The 17,648-nt window shown below is 40.5% G+C and overlaps 1 protein-coding gene across 2 annotated transcripts in view; it reads left to right on the top strand.

Annotated features, from left to right (window-relative positions):
* The window catches only part of LOC122565070 (gamma-interferon-inducible lysosomal thiol reductase-like), a 67,629-nt gene extending 51,034 nt beyond the window's left edge, over window positions 1-16,595 (top strand). The window contains exons 4-7 of one of the 2 annotated variants that reach the window (XM_087975847.1): window positions 1,253-1,348; window positions 1,518-1,670; window positions 10,032-10,100; window positions 16,232-16,594. In XM_087975847.1, the coding sequence (XP_087831973.1) occupies window positions 1,253-1,348; window positions 1,518-1,670; window positions 10,032-10,100; window positions 16,232-16,267 (354 nt within the window). In that variant the 3' untranslated portion in view covers window positions 16,268-16,594. Of the gene's footprint in view, window positions 1-1,252; window positions 1,349-1,517; window positions 1,671-10,031; window positions 10,101-16,231 lie in introns of both variants that reach the window. The other variant, XM_087975848.1, reaches the window with a different exon arrangement.
* The last annotated feature ends 1,053 nt before the right edge of the window (window positions 16,596-17,648 follow it).

The raw sequence follows: 17,648 nt of genomic DNA, 5'->3' as shown, positions 1-17,648 counted from the left end.
GAAAGAATAGGTAAAAACACCAGCACACAGAATAGGTTAGTTTGAGAATAGATCTGACCATTCAAAACTAGGTATTTTGAGGCACACTGGAGTATGAACAGCAGCAGGACTGCTTTTACCTCTATCCTAAGACCTCACTCTATCGTAACTATCAAGTCATTGTACCAAACTCAAAGGATTATGATGTTCTGAATAAAAGACAAACAAACATGAAACTAGAGAGAGAAACACAGTTAATATTTTGAGTTTGATATGACTCTTCTTCTGAAGTTCTTCTGAAGGAGTTCAGGAGGACAGACCAAGAACAACCTTCAAAATGAGTTACCAACTGAGAAAAGGTAAAGCATTGTACTTGATGGATACTAAACAGTAGAAGCAACCTGCTGTAGAAAAAACTGAGCACTGCACTCATGAAAGCTGACAAACAATGAAACAACTGACCAGAACAGTGAATATCCCATCCTCTATTATGTCGGTATACAGCTTAACAATGCTGGAAGTCATGAAGCATTTCTATTGGTCTTCTGCGAGAGGAACTAAGTAATGACTAATCCCAGCCAGTAACTGAGGTACATAGCATTACAGATGCCAGATTTCAGTCAAATTATTTTACCCTATGCAATATCAAGAAATATTTTACTGTACTGGGTAGTGCATGGGCCTTATAGGTTATGGACCTTTTTAGTACATCTACATCACTAGCGTTTATCCTCCACTTAGTACAGAACAGAAGTCCTGACTTTTCTGTGCTCATCTTTCGCTCCTGTTCTATTGACACCCACCTTCATCCATAACCATGTCCACATCCGCCTTGCTTCAAGTCTTAGCCCTCATTTCCCCGTACCCTTACCTCGCTATTCTCTTATTCTATTCTGTTCCCTTTCCCACTTACCGCTTGATTCCTAGAGTTCATTAAATTCACTGAGTTGAAAAACTATTGTGTTGTCTTTCTTTTCCAATTTTATCAGGCTTAACTTGACACCAGCTCAAAACAGAAATTTTCAGCCCCTTTCTCACTGAAGCAATTTTAATTTTCTTATAAAATTAATGGCTATAAAATAGATTCTAATTAATTATCTTATTATTTGATAGTGCATTAATTGTTCACTATCATAATCTGTATTGAGCACTTTTCAATTTTATTCCAATTACTTATATGTAGCTAAGGAGAAACTGCACACTCAATGAGTTGGTAATGCAGCTATGTGATTATATTTCGTAATATTTCTTGTATGTGATTATATTTGTCTAGGCATGCATGATTCATTACCTTAAGAATGCTACAAGTTATATGCCAGTAATTTGTTGCATGGAATCTGCCTCTTCACCTCTCACTGGTGCCCAGAGTGTAAGTACATTAACACTCAATAACTAGACTCAATGCTAATCCAATTAAGGGTTTATAATCCAATTAAAGGGAATTCATTTATTGAATCCCATCAATGCTGTTACAATGATTCAGTCTGATGTCTTAACATTGTGCATGTCTTATTCTGGGAAACCATTAACTTTCACAGTGTTTACAAGTGCATGCACCAACAGTGCTTTGGGATACCATTATAAGCTGTGTGAACGGCAGTAAGGGAAATGAATTGATGCATCAAAATGCTCAAATGACAAATGAACTGGAGCCATCACATAATTATGTCCCATGGATCTTGATCAATGGGGTAAGAGATTTTATGGAACATTATTATATTTTTGTGTAAGTACAATCTCAGTAATTTGAATAGCCTGCTGTGCTGTGCTTATGAAGTGAATTGATATAAGGCGAGTGAGTTTCTGTCATGTCTTTCACTTTTTATTCAGGTATTTTCTTCAAACTTGGCACAACACGCTCAATAGTTTGGACATTTGTTTTGAAAATTTCTAAACCAATGCCTCCTTGGCTATAAAAGAATCAAAGGTGCAGTGTTTCCTTAACTGTATTGTTAGTGTCCTGTTTTAATTTCCAAGAAGCACTTGGTTTCCATTGGATTGAATGAGTCGTCGACATGTAATGACTAATAATCACTGTCATAACCTTTATATTATTGACCCTTCAGACTAACGATGACTAAACTGATGTTAAGTTTGTGAAAATCTTTTGATTCTATAAAATCTGTTATGCATTTCTCGCATTTTCTATTTTAACGTGTTCCTGCACGATCTTTAGTTCCTATTTTAATCTACACATTCTCAGTGAGATTTCAAAGCAAGGTATGGGGACACGATGGCTTTGTGGTATTATCACTCAGCTATTAATCCAGAAACCCAGAATAATCTTCTGGGGACCTGTGTTCGAATCCCACCATGTTAGGTGGTAGAATTTGAATTCATTAAAAAAAAAATTTGGAATTAAGAGTTGACTGATCACCATGAAACCATTGTCAATTGTCAGAAAAACCCATCTAGTTCACTAATCCCCTAAGGAAGGAAATCTGCTATCCTTACTTGGTCTGGTCTACAATTGACTCCAGAGCCACAGCAATGTCGTTGACTCTCAATTGCCCTCCTAAATTGCCTAGTAAACCACTCAGTTTTATCAATTACTAGAAAGTCACAACAAACAAATGAAATTAGACAGACCACATTGGAACCACAAAAGACAACAACAAAAACATAACACAACACAATAATAAAAACATAGCGCTGTCGACTGTGCAAAGTCTTCTTAACAAAGATCTGTGGGCTAGTGCTGAAATTGGGAGAGCTGTCTCACAGATTAGCCAAGCAACAGCCTGACATAATCACTCTTACAGAATCAAACCTTGTCAGAGGTAGTTTCTTTACTCAAAGAGTAGTAGGGGCATGGAACAACCTGCCTGCAACAGTAGTAGACTTGTCAAATTTAAAGCATTTAAATTGTCATTGGATAGGCCTATGGACGAGAATGGAATAGTGTCAGTTAGATGGGCTTCAGATTGGTTTCACAGGGTGGCACAATGTTGAGGGCCAAAGGGCCTGTACTGCACTGGAATGTTCGATGTTCTATGTTCTTTGTTCTATGTCCCATGAGCCAGTGGGAGCAGGATGCAGGCTTTGTTGCCTTTCTTTTCCCCTTCTCCGCCATTGTCTGCCTAAACGTTGAGGTGTGGGACTCAAAACATGTTACAGCTTGATGGACAACTTGGCACTATTTTTAATGATATCAAAGGTACCAGTCTAGTTATTAGAACATAGAACACAGAACATTACAGCACAGTACAGACCCTTCGGCCCTCAATGTTGCGCCGACCTGTCATACCAATCTGAAGCCCATCTAACCTACACTATTCCATGTACGTCCATTTGCCTGTCCAAAGGCGACTTAAATGTACTTAAAGTTGGTGAATCTACTACCGTTGCAGGCAAAGCATTCCATACCCTTACTACTCTCTGAGTAAAGAAACTACCTCTGACATCTGTCCTATATCTATCACCCCTCAATTTAAAGCTATGCCCTCTCATGCTCGCCGTCACCATACTTGGAAAAAGGCTCTCCCTGTCCATCCTATTAACCCTCTGATTATCTTATATGTCTCTATTAAGTCACCTCTCAACCTTCTTCTCTCTAACGAAAACAGCCTCAAGTCCCTCAGCCTTTCCTCGTAAGACCTTCCCTCCATACCAGGCAACATCCTAGTAAATCTCCTCTGCACCCTTTCCAAAGCTTCCACATCCTTCCTATAATGCGGTGACCAGAACTGTACACAATACTCCAAGAGCGGCCGCACCAGAGTTTTGTATAGCTGTAGCGTAACCTCCTGGTTCCGGAACTCGATCCCTCTATTAATAAAAACTAAAACACTGTATGCCTTCTTAACAACCCTGTCAACCTGGGTGGCAACTTTCAAGGATCTGTGTACCTGGACACCGAGATCTCTCTGCTCATCTACACTACCAAGAATCTTACCATTAGCCCAGTACTTTGCATTCTGGTTACACCGACCAAAGTGAATCACCTCACACTTGTCCGCATTAAACTCCATTTGCCACCTCTCAGCCCAGCTCTACAGCTTATCTATGTCTCTCTGTAACCTACAACATCCTTCGTCACTATCCACAACTCCACCGACCTTAGTGTCGTCTGCAAATTTACTAACCCACCCTTCTACGCCCTCATCCAGGTCGTTTATAAAAATGACGAACAGCAGTGGACCCAACATCGACCCTTGCAGTACACCACTAGTAACTGGACTCCAGGATGAGCATTTCCCATCAACCACCTACCTCTGTCTTCTTTCAGCAAGCCAATTACTGATCCAAACTGCTATATCTCCCACAATCCCATTCCTCTGCATTTTGTACAATAGCCTACTGTGGGGAACCTTAAAAAAAGCCTGCTGAAGTCCATATACACCAAATCAACTGGTTTACTCTCATCTACCTGTCTGGTCACCTTCTTAAAGATCTCAATAAGGTTTGTGAGGCACCCTTCACAAAACCATGCTGACTACCCCTAATCAAATTATTCTTTTCTAGATGATTATAAATCCTATCTCTTAAAACCTTTTCCAACACTTTACCAACAACTGAAGTAAGGCTCACTGGTCTATAATTACCAGGGTTGTCTCTACTCCCCCTCTTGAACAGGGAAACCACAATTACTATCCTTCAGTCTTCTGGCACTATTCCTGTAGTCAATGATGATTTGAAGATCAATGCCAAAGGCTCGACAATCTCCACCCTGGGTTCCCAGAGGATCCTAGGATAAATCACATCCGGCCCAGGGGATTTATCTATTTTCACAAATCTATTTTATTATGGTCAATGATACTGTGATTCACAAAAAGCTTCAGAGTCCATTTGAAGCATGGATGTTTTTGTCTACCTTAAATATTAGCCAATTGAGAGAATAAGAGTGGGCAAGGGAGATTTCTTTGCGGCAAGGGAGACCATTAGTTGGTCTATCACAGTTGATTTTGCAGAAGTTTTATCTGAATGCTTCTGAACCTTACTTGAAGAATTATTGAATCCTTAACAAAAGAAGATGCCTTTCAGCCACTCGAGTCTGCTCTGACAAGCCTAGTTTAAATCTTCATTAGTCCCACTTCCAGCACTTGGCCCCATAACCTTGAATGTTATGGCATTTCAAGTACTCATCCAATTACTCTCTGTAGGTTGTGAGGATTCCTGCCTCAACTACTCTCCCAAGCAACACATTATAGATTCTACCATCCTCTGGGTGAAAAACGCTTCCTCAAATCCCCTCTAAATCTCCTGCCTAACCCAAACCCAATCACACTTTAAATTAGGTCCCTTCTTAGCCTTCTCTGCTTAAAGAAAACAACTTGAATGTATTCAGCCTCTCTTCCAAGATGGCGGTGGAGTAGGACTTCTAAACTGTAGCTCATTCGCTCTATCCATTTCTTTACTTTCTCTCCCTCTTTTCACGTTTTTTTTCTTTTTCTTTTCACTTCCCATCCTCAGTGGCACGGTGATGTCTGGGGTGAAAGCCAGCGCAGACACCCAACATCAACATGGACTCAGACTCATGTCCTCAGAATGGGCCTGACTCCTGGCCATGAGGTGAGGTCTGGGTTGGAAGAACAGTTATTGTAAACTCTTATTTCTCTATTCTTCTAATTTATTGCTGGACTTTCTATTTCTTTTTTTCATGTTTTTCCCCTAAAAATTTGAACTTAAGAATCTGTTCCTAGGTATCCTGGTACCTCAGATGGCACTGTAAGCAGCTACTTGTAAACTTATCACTGTACTCATGTTAGTACATGTGACAATAAAACTATTCATTTTAATTGACTGCTAAACTGCTCCATATGAGTTAGATTTTGAATTAGATTACCTACAGTGTGGAAACAGGCGGTTCGGCCCAACAAGTCCACACCGACCCGCCGAAGCGTAACCCACCCAGACCCATTCTCCTACATTTACCCCTTACCTAACACTACGGGCAATTTAGCGTGGCCAATTCACCTAACCTGCACTTTTTTGGATTGTGGGAGGAAACCGGAGCACCCGGAGGAAACCCACGCAGTCACGGGGAGAATGTGCAAACTCCACACAGTCAGTCGCTTGAGGCGGGAATTGAACCCGGGTCTCTGGCGCTGTGAGGCTGCAGTGCTAACCACTGTGCCACCGTGCCGCCCACAACATCTTGGTGAATCTCTTTTGCACCCTCTCCAATGGAGTCACATCCTTCCTATTGTGTGGTGACCAGAACCACTTACAGCACATCTATAGGTGTGACCTAACCAAAATTTACATAACCTTCCTACTCTTATAATCTATATCCCAACTAATAAAGGCATATGTCCTTTCACTAACCTGTCCTGCCACCTACAGGGGCTTATGGGCAGGCACACCAAAATTTCTCTGAGTTTCCCAGTGTCCTGCCATTCATCGGGTACTCCCAGGTATTGTTGCTTCTTCCTAAGTGCATCACCTGATATTTATCTGGGTTAAATTACTTCTGTCGCTGATCTTCCCAATTGATTTATATCGTCCTGTAACCTCAGACCTTCCTCACTGTCAACCACCTGGCCAAGCTTCTTGTCATTAGCAAGCTTTATTTATCATTCCTTCCAATCACATAATTTCTTCACCATTGTTTATATATCACAAACATTGAAGCAGTGTGCCACTGGTCACCAGCCTCCAGTCACGTAAACAGCCATCTACTTCAAACTTTTGTTTAATCAAAGTCTCAACCTTAAAACTGCCCAACTGAAAAGAGGAATTCCAGATGTAAATAACAGCCAATCTAGGACCCGTGGGCACAGCCTTAGAATTAGAGGGGGTCAATGTAAAATGGGAATGAGGAGACATTTCTTCAGCCAGAGAGTGGTGGGTCTGTGGAATTCATTGCCACAGAGCGCAGTGGAGGCCGGGACATTAAATATCTTCAAGGCAGAGATTGCTAAGTCTTGATCTCGCAAGGAATTAAGGGCTATGGGGAGAGTGTGGGTAAGTGAAGTTGAAATGTCCATGATTCAATGGCAGAGTGGACTCAATGGGCTGAATGGCCTTACTTCCACTCCAAATCTTATAGTTTTAATCTGGAAACCCTCATAACATTTAAAAAGTACTTGCAATGCCCAGGCATAGAAGGCTATGGACCAATGCTGCAATGTGGGATTAGATTAGTTAGGTGGTTCATTTTAACTGATGTGGACATGATGGGTCATAGGACCTTTTTCTGTGCTGTAGATATCCTGAATCACATGTTTGCTGTGGCTGAGGAAATCCTGCCAGACACACAGTGTGGTTTTAGATCTTCCAGGTCCAAAATATTCATAAAACAGTTAGTCCATCCTTCAGATCAGCTTAGAGAGCCTTCTCTGGACTGCTTCCAATGGCTCTATATCTTTCCTGAGTTAAGGGGTCCAAAACTGTTTGCTGTATTAGAGCTGAGCCCTTAACCATAACCCCAATGCATATCTAAACGTATGGACTATGTGAAGGAAATTGGAAGAGATGGAAGTATTTAGACATTTTTCTGGAATGAACCGGATCATGTGACCTACCTGCTAATTACTGAAGAAAAATGTTTAATGTGTGCTGTAAGACAGCTTCTGATTTATTTTCCTGGAATCAGGAGACTTTGGAGAAGTGAAGCAGAGGTAAGACATGGGATAATTTTTTGTAATAACTGGGGAGAAATCTGGTTTTGAGACAATTAGGGACCTTAGCTAATGGTTGCCTAGCAACCCCCTGTGATCTTAAAATTCAGTTTTGGAGACACAGAAATGGGTGAGTAGTGAAAACATTTCCAAGGTTGCAAATCCACCTGGAATCCTGTTTCTTAGAAGGAGAATAATAGGTTTTCCAAATACCATTATTTGTGTCTAGTCGGGGAAATTGAGTCACATTATCTCTAGGCTATTAATCCAGAGACCTGGATTAATGTTCTGGGGACATGGATTCAAATCCCCCAATGACAGATGGTGGAATTTGAATTCAATTAAAATCTGGAATTAAATGGAATTAGAAGTCTAGTGGTGACCATGAACCCATTGTTGATGGTCAGGAAAAAACCTCATCTGATTCATTAATGTCCTTTAGGGAATGAAACTGCCATCCTTACCTAGTCTGGCCGACATGTGACTCCAGACCCATAGCCATGTGGTTGTCTCTCAACGGTCCTCTGGGCAATTAGGGATGGCAATAAATGCTGGCCTAGCCAGTGATGCCCTCGCCCTGTGAATGAATAATAAAAAAAAATTGCAAGGACCAATTCTCAAATCCAGGTTGATTGGAATCAGAACTGAACATTAATTTACAGCTGTTAGCAATTCAGCTTCATCAGCAGCAAGTTCTATGGATGTGAGAAATCATAGAACACAGAAACGTACAGCGCAGAATAGGCCCTTCGGCCTATGATGTTGTGCCGAGGATTAATCCTAATAGAAAATAAAATAACCTAACCTACACACCCCTCAATTCACTGCTGTCCATGTGCATGTCCAGCAGTCACCTAAATGTCCCTAATGACTCTGCTTCCACCACCACCACTGGCAATGCATTCCATGCATTCACAACTCTCTGGGTAAAGAACCTACCTCTGATGTCTCCTCTATACCTTCCTCCTAATATCTTCAAACTATGACCCCTTGTTCCTGTCAATCCTACCCTGGGGAAACAGCTCTGGCTATTGACTCTATCCATGCTTCTCATTACCTTGTATACCTTGATCAGGTCACCTCTCTTCCTCCTTATCTCCTGAGAGAAAAGTCTAAGCTTAGTCAACCTCTCTTCATAAGTCAAGTCCTCCAGTCCAGACAGCATCCAGGTACACCTTCTTTGCACCATCTCCAAAGCCTCTGTATCTTTCCTATAGTAGGGCGACCAGAACTGGACACAATATTCCAAGTGTGGTCTAACCAGGGACTTGTAGAGCTGTAGAAAAGCCTCACGGCTCTTAAACTCGATCTCCCTGTTAATGAAAGCCAAAATTCCATATGCTTTCTCAACAACCCTATCCACTTGGGTGGCAACTTTGAGGGATCTATGCGCTTGAACACCAAGATCTCTCTGTTCCTCCACACTGCCAAGAATCCTGTCCTTAATCCTATATTCAGCATTCAAGTTCAACATTCCAAAATGCATCACTTCGCATTTATCCAGGTTGAACTCCATTTGCCATTTCTCAATCCAGCATCACATCATCATATCTTATCCTCCATTTCCGGATCTTTGGGCCACAAGTTGTTCTTTTACCGTTTTTTATCATTTTCAAGAAATAGCTGGATATGGTTCTTAGCGCTATAAGCATCAAAACGTATGGGGAGAACAGAGTGGGAAAAGAAGACAGAATAGATGGTCAGTCATGATCATATTGAATGGAGGAGCAGGCTGAAAGGGCTGAATGGCCTGCTTCTGCCCCTTTTTTTTATATTTTGATGTTTTGCATTTTTTCTAAGAACTCATCATCTCTACAGACACTTGCCTTTGTGTGCTTTGTAACTGTGATTTAAGGCGATGTACTTTTAAATCTGGATCATAACATATGTATTAACCAGTTTTTGCCATTTACTTTAAGAATAAAGTTTGCCCAGAAGAAACAGACTATTTTTGAGTTCATTAAAGAAGCCCAGAGAATGTTTCTTTTATTCTGGGAAGTAGTAGAACCTAGTGGAATTGGCCACAATAGTGATATAGGAGCAGAAGTAGGTCATTCAGCCTGTCATGACTGCCCCGCCATTCAACATGATCATGGCTGATGGAACACTTCAATGCCTTTTACTCAAACCATCCCATAATGCTAGACACATTGGCAATCAGAAATTTATCAATTTCTACTCTTAGCATACTCAAGGTCTGAACCTCCACAGCCGTCTATAATAAAGAGTTCCAAATGTGCATAACTCTCCAAGTAAAATCAAATCATCATCTCATCCCTCTTGGCCTATAAGGATGTCTTCGTCTTAACCTATTGGCTAATCTCGTCAAAAAGTAATGTTCCTCAAAGCATTTGAATTGTATGTTCATGTTTTCATTTTTCCCTGCTTTGTGGAATTTTGTTTGTGCAGTTTGTATAAAATTAGATGTCAAGGCAAGTATTAGATTTATGTTGTTTTCATGCCCTAGAAGTGATTGATTTCTTTGCATAGGAACACTCAGAGGAGCTCCAGTATCGTGCTGAGAATGATCTGTTCAGTCTGGTGTGTGACACATACATAGTAAGTAAAAATGAAAATTCTATTCAACTTCTTGTCTGTGGTACAAGGAAATTCAATAAATACATTGGCAATACACTGCAGGTCAGTGGATTTATAACAAATTTAAGGCAGCTTTTGTTGTAATATTTTCAGAATTTTCAATTTATAAGGTGCATTGCAAAAATTCACCAAGGTTATTTATTTAGCACCTTCCAAACCAATGAACACTACCATCCTGAAGGACAAAGGCAGCAGATACAAGGGAACACCATCACTAGCAAGTTCTCTTCCAAGCCACTGACATCCTCACTTGGAAATATTTTGTCATTCCTTCGTGTTACTGGTTAAAATCCTAGAACTCCCACCCCAAGGATAATGTTGGTTGACTTACACCAAATGAACTGCAGCGGTTCAAGAAGGTAGCTCACCATCATCTTCTCAAGGGTATCTAGGAATGGGCAATAAATGTTGGACTAGCCAGCAATGCTTGCATCCATGAAAAAATAATGAAACAAAAAATGCCAAACAAAGTTTCAGATGGCATAAACGTTCAATCTATCCAATTGGTTTAATAAAATTCCTGATGGGAAGGGATCCCCAAACATTCTCAATATTGTTATCAACATTGAAGAATTGAACTTTAAACAATTTGAACATGTCTGGCATATGATGGAGTTCCCTCTATAGTCTCTGAACATACTTTGATGGTTCAAGGGTGGCATAGTAGCTCAGTGGTTAGTGCTGCTGTCTCACAGTGCCAGGAACCAGGTTTGATTCGAGTCTTGGGCGACTGTCTGTGAAGTTTGCATGTTTTCCCCATGCTCCAGTTTCCTCCAAAAATGTGCAAGTTAGATGGATTGACCGTGCTAAATTGCCTATTGTGTTCAGGAATGTGTAGGTTATGTGCATTAGCCATGGGAAATGCAGAGTGACAGAGTAGGGGATGGGTCGGGGGTGGGATGCTCTTTGGTGGGTTGGTATGGACGTTTTGGAATGAATGGCCTGTTTCCACACTGTAGGAGATTCTATATATTTGATCTCCCAAAGTGCAGCACCTCACACTTATCCAGATTAAACTCCATTTGCCATTTCTTTGCCCATATCCGCAACTGATCTATATTCTGCTGCGACCTTTGACAACGTTCTATACTGTCTACAACTCCACTGATCTTTGTATCATCTGCAAACTTACTAACCCACCTATCTACATTTTCACCCAAAGGCAGAGGTCCCAGTATAGATCCCTGTGGAATACCTGCTAGTCATGGACCTTCAGCCAGAAAAACACCCTCCTGCCACTACCCTCTGCCTTCTATGGACAAGCAATTTCTTACTCCACATGGCCAAGCCATCATGGATCCCATGCATCTTAATCTTCTGGATGAGCCTGCCATGAGGGACCTTGTCAAAACCCTTACGAAAATCCATGTAGACAGAATCCACTGCTCTACCCTCATTGATAACCTTTGTCATCTCTTTGATGAATTCATTCAAGTTAGTAAGACATAACCTATCCTGCACAAAGTCTTGCTGGCTGTCCCTAATTAGTCCATGTTTTTCCAAATGCACGTAAATCCTATCCCTAAGAAGTCCCTCCAATAGTTTCCCAGCCACTGATGTGGTCATGGGAAATGCAGGGATACAGTAGGCGGGGTGGGTCAGGGTGGGAAGATTGGTGTGGACTTGTTGGGCTGAATGGCCGGTTTCCACTCTGTGGGGATTCTATTTAAAAAAACATGCAAAAGCCAAACACAGAAATCTAGAATCTTGTGTGCAACATCAATATTGACAACTTACATTTGTACAGAACACTTAATTTAAAAATATGTTGCAATGCAAGTTTATAATATGTCATTATACTTGAGAGAATTTATTTCTAAAGTAGAGTTTTGAGAAGGGGTCTGAAAATAATTTGAAATAAAGAACTAAAGACAACTATTCTAGGAAATTGTCTGGCTTAAGCTAAATGTGTCAATCAGCCACATGATATGAAAATTACTGCTTATTGTTGATTTAGGTTTGAATGACATACAGCAATATAGATGGCGAGGGACTGCAAGCAGGTTGAGTTCAGAACAAAAGCCCTAAACCAGTGGGAAGGCATTTTTAGTTTGTGGAATCCTCAGGCCAGAAGAGTTGGAAAGGAGCATTTTTTAAACGTCCTCATCAATGTAGTCAAAGTCAGGCAAAAATTAATGAGTTATTCTGTCTGTGTGTCTCGGGGAAAGGAGAGAATCTCATCTGGACAACGTGCAAAAAAATTCCAAAAGGAAACATTTGCAGCCGCATCAATTCAATTCGAAATTTTGAAGTAGAAATAGGAGTAATTTTCACTGAAGTTGAGTGATTGTAAAAGAATTGTTGGGAAAAAAGATGAGTTGAATCCTTCTTATTGCTGATTGTAATAAGATCTTTCAAAATTGTCATTTAAGAATATCTGCTGACACCTCCAAAATGTGCTCAGTATGTATGTGCAAGGTGAACATTTGTCATTCCAACCTGGTGGACCATGTTTATTTTGTTTATTTAGGCATCGTCATGTTTATAACTGGTAGGGCATTTCACAAAGTGAGCTTGTGCAGAACTTCCTGCATGCACAATGTGAACGTTTTGGAGCTACCAGAAGACACTGCCTGCATGTATACATATATCTCCTTGTTCTTTTCTATTGTGTTACAAAACATACATCCTTTTTAAAAAATTGACAGCTTCAATGAATATGTTTAGTGACTGACACTCCAGTAACTGAATTGTAAAGGAAAATGATAATTTAGATTCCCTACAGCGTGGAAACATGAAGTGCTAGCCTCGTCAACATTGCACGTATCCAATAAAAGATTTTTTAAAAGTTCATGGAAAGCATAGACAATGTTTCTGTACTTGACAAGAGTTAGTCCTGTAAAATCATATTGAAGACTGGCTAAAGAATTACTCTTGAGATTTATCTTTGAGGATAAATTTGTATTGAATGTTGAAGACATGAAGCGATTTATTTTAGTTGAGAATAGTTTTGTGAAAAGATACTGAAACTCATTTTCACATTAATCTACAAATATTGTAAACCTTTTGTTCTCTATATGAAACCCAGTGGCAACATGCTAAGGTTATGAATATTTGTGATGTAACTACATTTGCTTGGTGTTGTATGTAATCTAGCCAATAAGATCAAAAATTATGAGTAAATTTAATAAATGCTATTCAATACCTCAAACCTGCTCCATTAAGAGACCATGCATGATTACTGTATCAATGAAGCAGAAAACTCAAAAAGAGATCATGCTGTGAGGTTGAGTGAAATAGGAGTTAATGGGAAGGGTGAGGGCAGTAACAAATTAAAAATACTATATATGAATGCACAAAGTATTAGAAATAAAATGGATGAGCTTGAGGCTCTTTTGAAAATTGGCAGATACAATATTGTGGGGATAACTGAGACGTGGCTTCAAGTGGACAGGGCCTGGGAAATGAATATTCAAGGCTACACGTGCTATCGTAAGGACAGACTGACGGGCAGAGGGGGTGGGGTGGCCATGTTGGTAAGGGATGATATTCAGTCCCTTGCGTGGGAGGACCTAGAATCAGGGGATGTAGAGTCAGTATGGATAGTGCTGAGAAATTCTAAGGGTAAAAAGACCCTCTTAGGAGTTATCTATAGGCCCCCAAACAGTAGTCTGGATGTCAGATGTAAGTTGAATCAGGAGCTGAAATTGGCCTGTCGCAAGGATGTTACTACAGTTGTTATGGGGGATTTCAATATTCAGGTAGACTGGGAGAATCAGGATGATATTGGACCTCAAGAAAGAGACTTTGTGGAGTGCCTCCGAGATGGATTCTTAGAACAGCTGGTACTGGAGCCTACCAGGGAGAAGGCAATTCTGGATCTGGTATTGTGCAACAAACCAGAATTGGTCAGGGACCTCGAAGTGAAGGAGCCATTGGGAAGTAGTGACCATAATACAATAAGCTTCAATCTGCAATTTGAGAGGGAGAGGTACAATCGGAAGTGACAATATTTCAGTTGAATAAAGGGAACTATGGAACTATGAGGGAGGAGCTGGCCAAAGTTCAATGGTGCAATACCTTAGCAGGGATGACAGTGGAGGAACATTGGCAGATATTTCTGTGTATAATGCAGAAGATGTAGGATCAGTTCATTCCAAAAAGGAAGAAAGATCCCAGGAGGAGGCATGGGCGGCCGTGGCTGACGAGGGAAGTTAAGAAACATATAAAGTTAAAAGAGAAAAAGTATAACATAGCAAAGATAAGTGGGGAAACGGAGGACTCGGGAGCTTTTAAAGAACAACTGAGGATTACTAAGAAGGAAATACGCAGAGAAAAAATGAGGTACGAAGGTAAACTAGCCAAAAATATAAAGGAGGATAGTAAAAGCTTTTTTAGGTATGTGAAAGGCAAAAAAATGGTTAAGACTAAAATTGGGCCCTTGAGGACAGAAACAGCGGAATATATTACGGGGAACAAAGAAATGGCAGAAGAATTGAATTGGTACTTCAGATCTGTGTTCACTGGGGAAGACACAAGCAATCTCCCTGAGGTAACAGTGGCTGAAGGACCTGAACTGAAGGGAATTTATATTTGTCAGGAATTGGTGTTGGAGATGCATGGCAGATGCAGTTTAATGTGAATAAATGTATGGTTATCCACTTTGGTGGCAAGAACAGGAAGGCAGATTACTACCTAAATGGAATCAATTTAGGTAAAGGGACTGTACATAGAGATCAGGGTGTTCTTGTACACCAGTCAATGAAGGTAAGCATGCAGGTACAGCAGGTAGTGAAGAAGGCTAATAGCATGCTGGCCTTCATAACAAGAGGGATTGAGTATAGAAGCAAAGAGGTTCTTCTGCAGCTGTACAGGGCCCTGGTGAGACCACACCTGGAGTATTGTGTGCAGTTCTGGTCTTCAAATTTGAGGAAAGACATTCTGCCTATTGAGGGAGTGCAGCATAGGTTCACGAGGTCAATTCCTGGAATGGCGGGACTACCTTACGCTGAAAGACTAGAGCGACTGGGCTTGTATACCCTTGAGTTTAGAAGACTGAGAGGGGATCTGATTGAGACATATAAAATTATTAAAGGATTGGACACTCTGGAGGCAGGAAACATGTTCCCGCTGATGGGTGAGTGCCGAACCAGAGGACACAGCTTAAAAATACGGGGTAGACTATTTAGAACAGAGGTGAGGAGAAACTTCTTCACCCAGAGAGTGGTGGCTGTGTGGAATGCTCTGCCCAGAGGGTAGTGAAGGCCCAGTCTCTGGATTCATTTAAGAAAGAGTTGGATAGAGCTCTCAAGGATAGTGGAATCAAGAGTTATGGAGATAAGGCAGGAACAGGATACTGATTAAGGATGATCAGTCATGATCATATTGAATGGTGGTGCAGACTCGAAGGGCAGAATGGCCTATTCCTGCACCTATTGTCTATTGTCTATTGTCTACTCCACCATGCAATTTTTGCTCATGAGCCTGTTGATCAGAAATTTTGAGGACACTAGTTTCTTGAAATTCCATGGTTGGAGTGAAGAGAACAAAGTCAATACCGTGACATTACCAGAATTTGGAGTGAACTCCTAATGAATTTTTGGTCAAATTCCAGTTATTGGCATTTTAACTGGAATTCATTCCTGCCTCTTTGGAAATGCATCAGGTTATCTAAAGAGCCCTTCTAAAATACTTAGCAGAACCCTCAGCACCCAAGAACTAATATTACTTTGCATTGCATTTTCAAAGTTCCTTAAGACAACCTTAGAGAAAGGCTGTTAGTCACAGAAATCATTTCCCACTTCAACAATTTACTTTCTTTTGTGCACCAAAACATAGTTAGGAAATTGTCTTGTTCTGGAAAGAAGCCAGGGGCTCCTTGCCATAGCATCAGCATCCTTCTCTAGTAATTATCAATATTATGCCTCAAAAATGCCGTTACAGACAGCAACTATCCAGGTAGCCATTTATAACTCACCCCATTTCAGGGATTTGGTACAAGAGCCTTCTTTTAGTGCATTGGAGGCTTCCTTTTCTTCAACTGTGGAGTTTTCATTGTGCTAAGAAGTGAAGGGAGCAGTATCTATAGCATCTTCTTTTATTTGTATTCATTGAAGTTTTTAACAATCTTTTCATTGTTTCATGTTCAACAGGGTGATGACATCTGTGACCTGAGCGAGGACATCTGAATATAATGTTCAAAAACAGAAATATTGCTGCAGATATATAGGATAAGGGCAATAAGGCTATTCTATAGGTACATTTTATGATGGTTCTTAATTCTCTTTCAGATTCAGTAAAACTGTCAGAACAATGCATTATGTGCTACACACCATATTCTGTACACAGTTGTACAAATTTATTCAAACACAAACATTCTCAAATCCAGTACAATTTCCATGCCTTTTCTTCAAATTATCAGATTTCTATGCAGGAATTAATTGTTATTCTGAAATTAAAGATAATCTGGTGATTGCGTAAAGAAAACGTGTTGTTGAAGTCCTTGGTGGTTTTGTCAAAACATTTACTTTTTGGAGTGATAAATCATGGAAACTATTTTCCGGAATTTCAACTTCATTTCACGAAAGGGTCAAATAAATCAAGGTGTTCTTGTTTAACACTTGAATCTGCATGGGGAAATAAATGTTTCCTGTGCATGTAATTAGACCCTGCGTTTCTCCATCTGCTTGTAAGTATGGTTGATTGTGTGTTTGTGTGTGTGTGTTTCTGTGTCTGCATGTGTATGCCTGTTTCAGTGTGTCTCTGTGTCTGTGCGTCGGTTTCAGTGCGTATGTTTCTGTGTCTGTTCATGTGTCTGCATGTGCATTTATATCTGTGTGTCTGTGTGTGTGCCTCTGTGTCTGTGTGTTTTTGTATTTGTCTGTGTCTCTGTTTCTGTCTGGATGTACGTGTGTGTCTCCGTGTCTGTGTATGTTTCTGTCTCTGTTTCCTTCATTGTGTTGACCTATCTCTGTATGTTTGCAGCTGTGTCTATGTGCTAAAGTATATCTGTGAATGCACTAGTGTGTGTCTCTATGTATGTGTCTTTGTACCTGTGTCTCTATGCAGTGGGGTCTCTGTTCTTATTGAATCCATTGAAATGGGCTTAACACCGTTCCCGCCTTCTTTCATCTTTCACTCTTGTGTTTAAGTGACACAACACTGATGGTCATGTCAAATGTGTGCTTCCTGTGTGTTTGACTCTGTGGGTCTATTCCCTTCAATGGGACTCATTGAAGGGAAGTTAGAATGAGTGATCGAATTAAAAAGTCATGAGTCAGAGTCGATCTCTGATATACAATGCCACTCTCTGGTGGACTCCATTACACAAGCAGCAGATTTTCTTTCCACAGAAAACGCCAAAGACAGTCAATCTCTCAGATTGCACAGCTGTTTCCTTCTTCAAACAATGTCTTTGGAGACACAAAGCAGTTTTCTCTGATCGATGTTGCCATTGGGATATAAGCAGAAGCTGATGAACAAAACCAGTGCTTGTCTCACTCCCTCCATTTTCAATTCGTTTCTCACTTAGAAACTTAAAGAGTAGGTTGCAAAACATTAGAAATTGCA

This window comes from Chiloscyllium plagiosum, unplaced genomic scaffold, assembly GCF_037043375.1.
Source record: "Chiloscyllium plagiosum isolate Xiang-an unplaced genomic scaffold, Cpla_swu_hap1 HiC_scaffold_28, whole genome shotgun sequence".
Classification (NCBI taxonomy): Eukaryota; Metazoa; Chordata; class Chondrichthyes; order Orectolobiformes; family Hemiscylliidae; genus Chiloscyllium; species Chiloscyllium plagiosum.
Note: the sequence above shows the minus strand (reverse complement) of the source record. Positions and strands in the feature narration are given on the sequence as shown.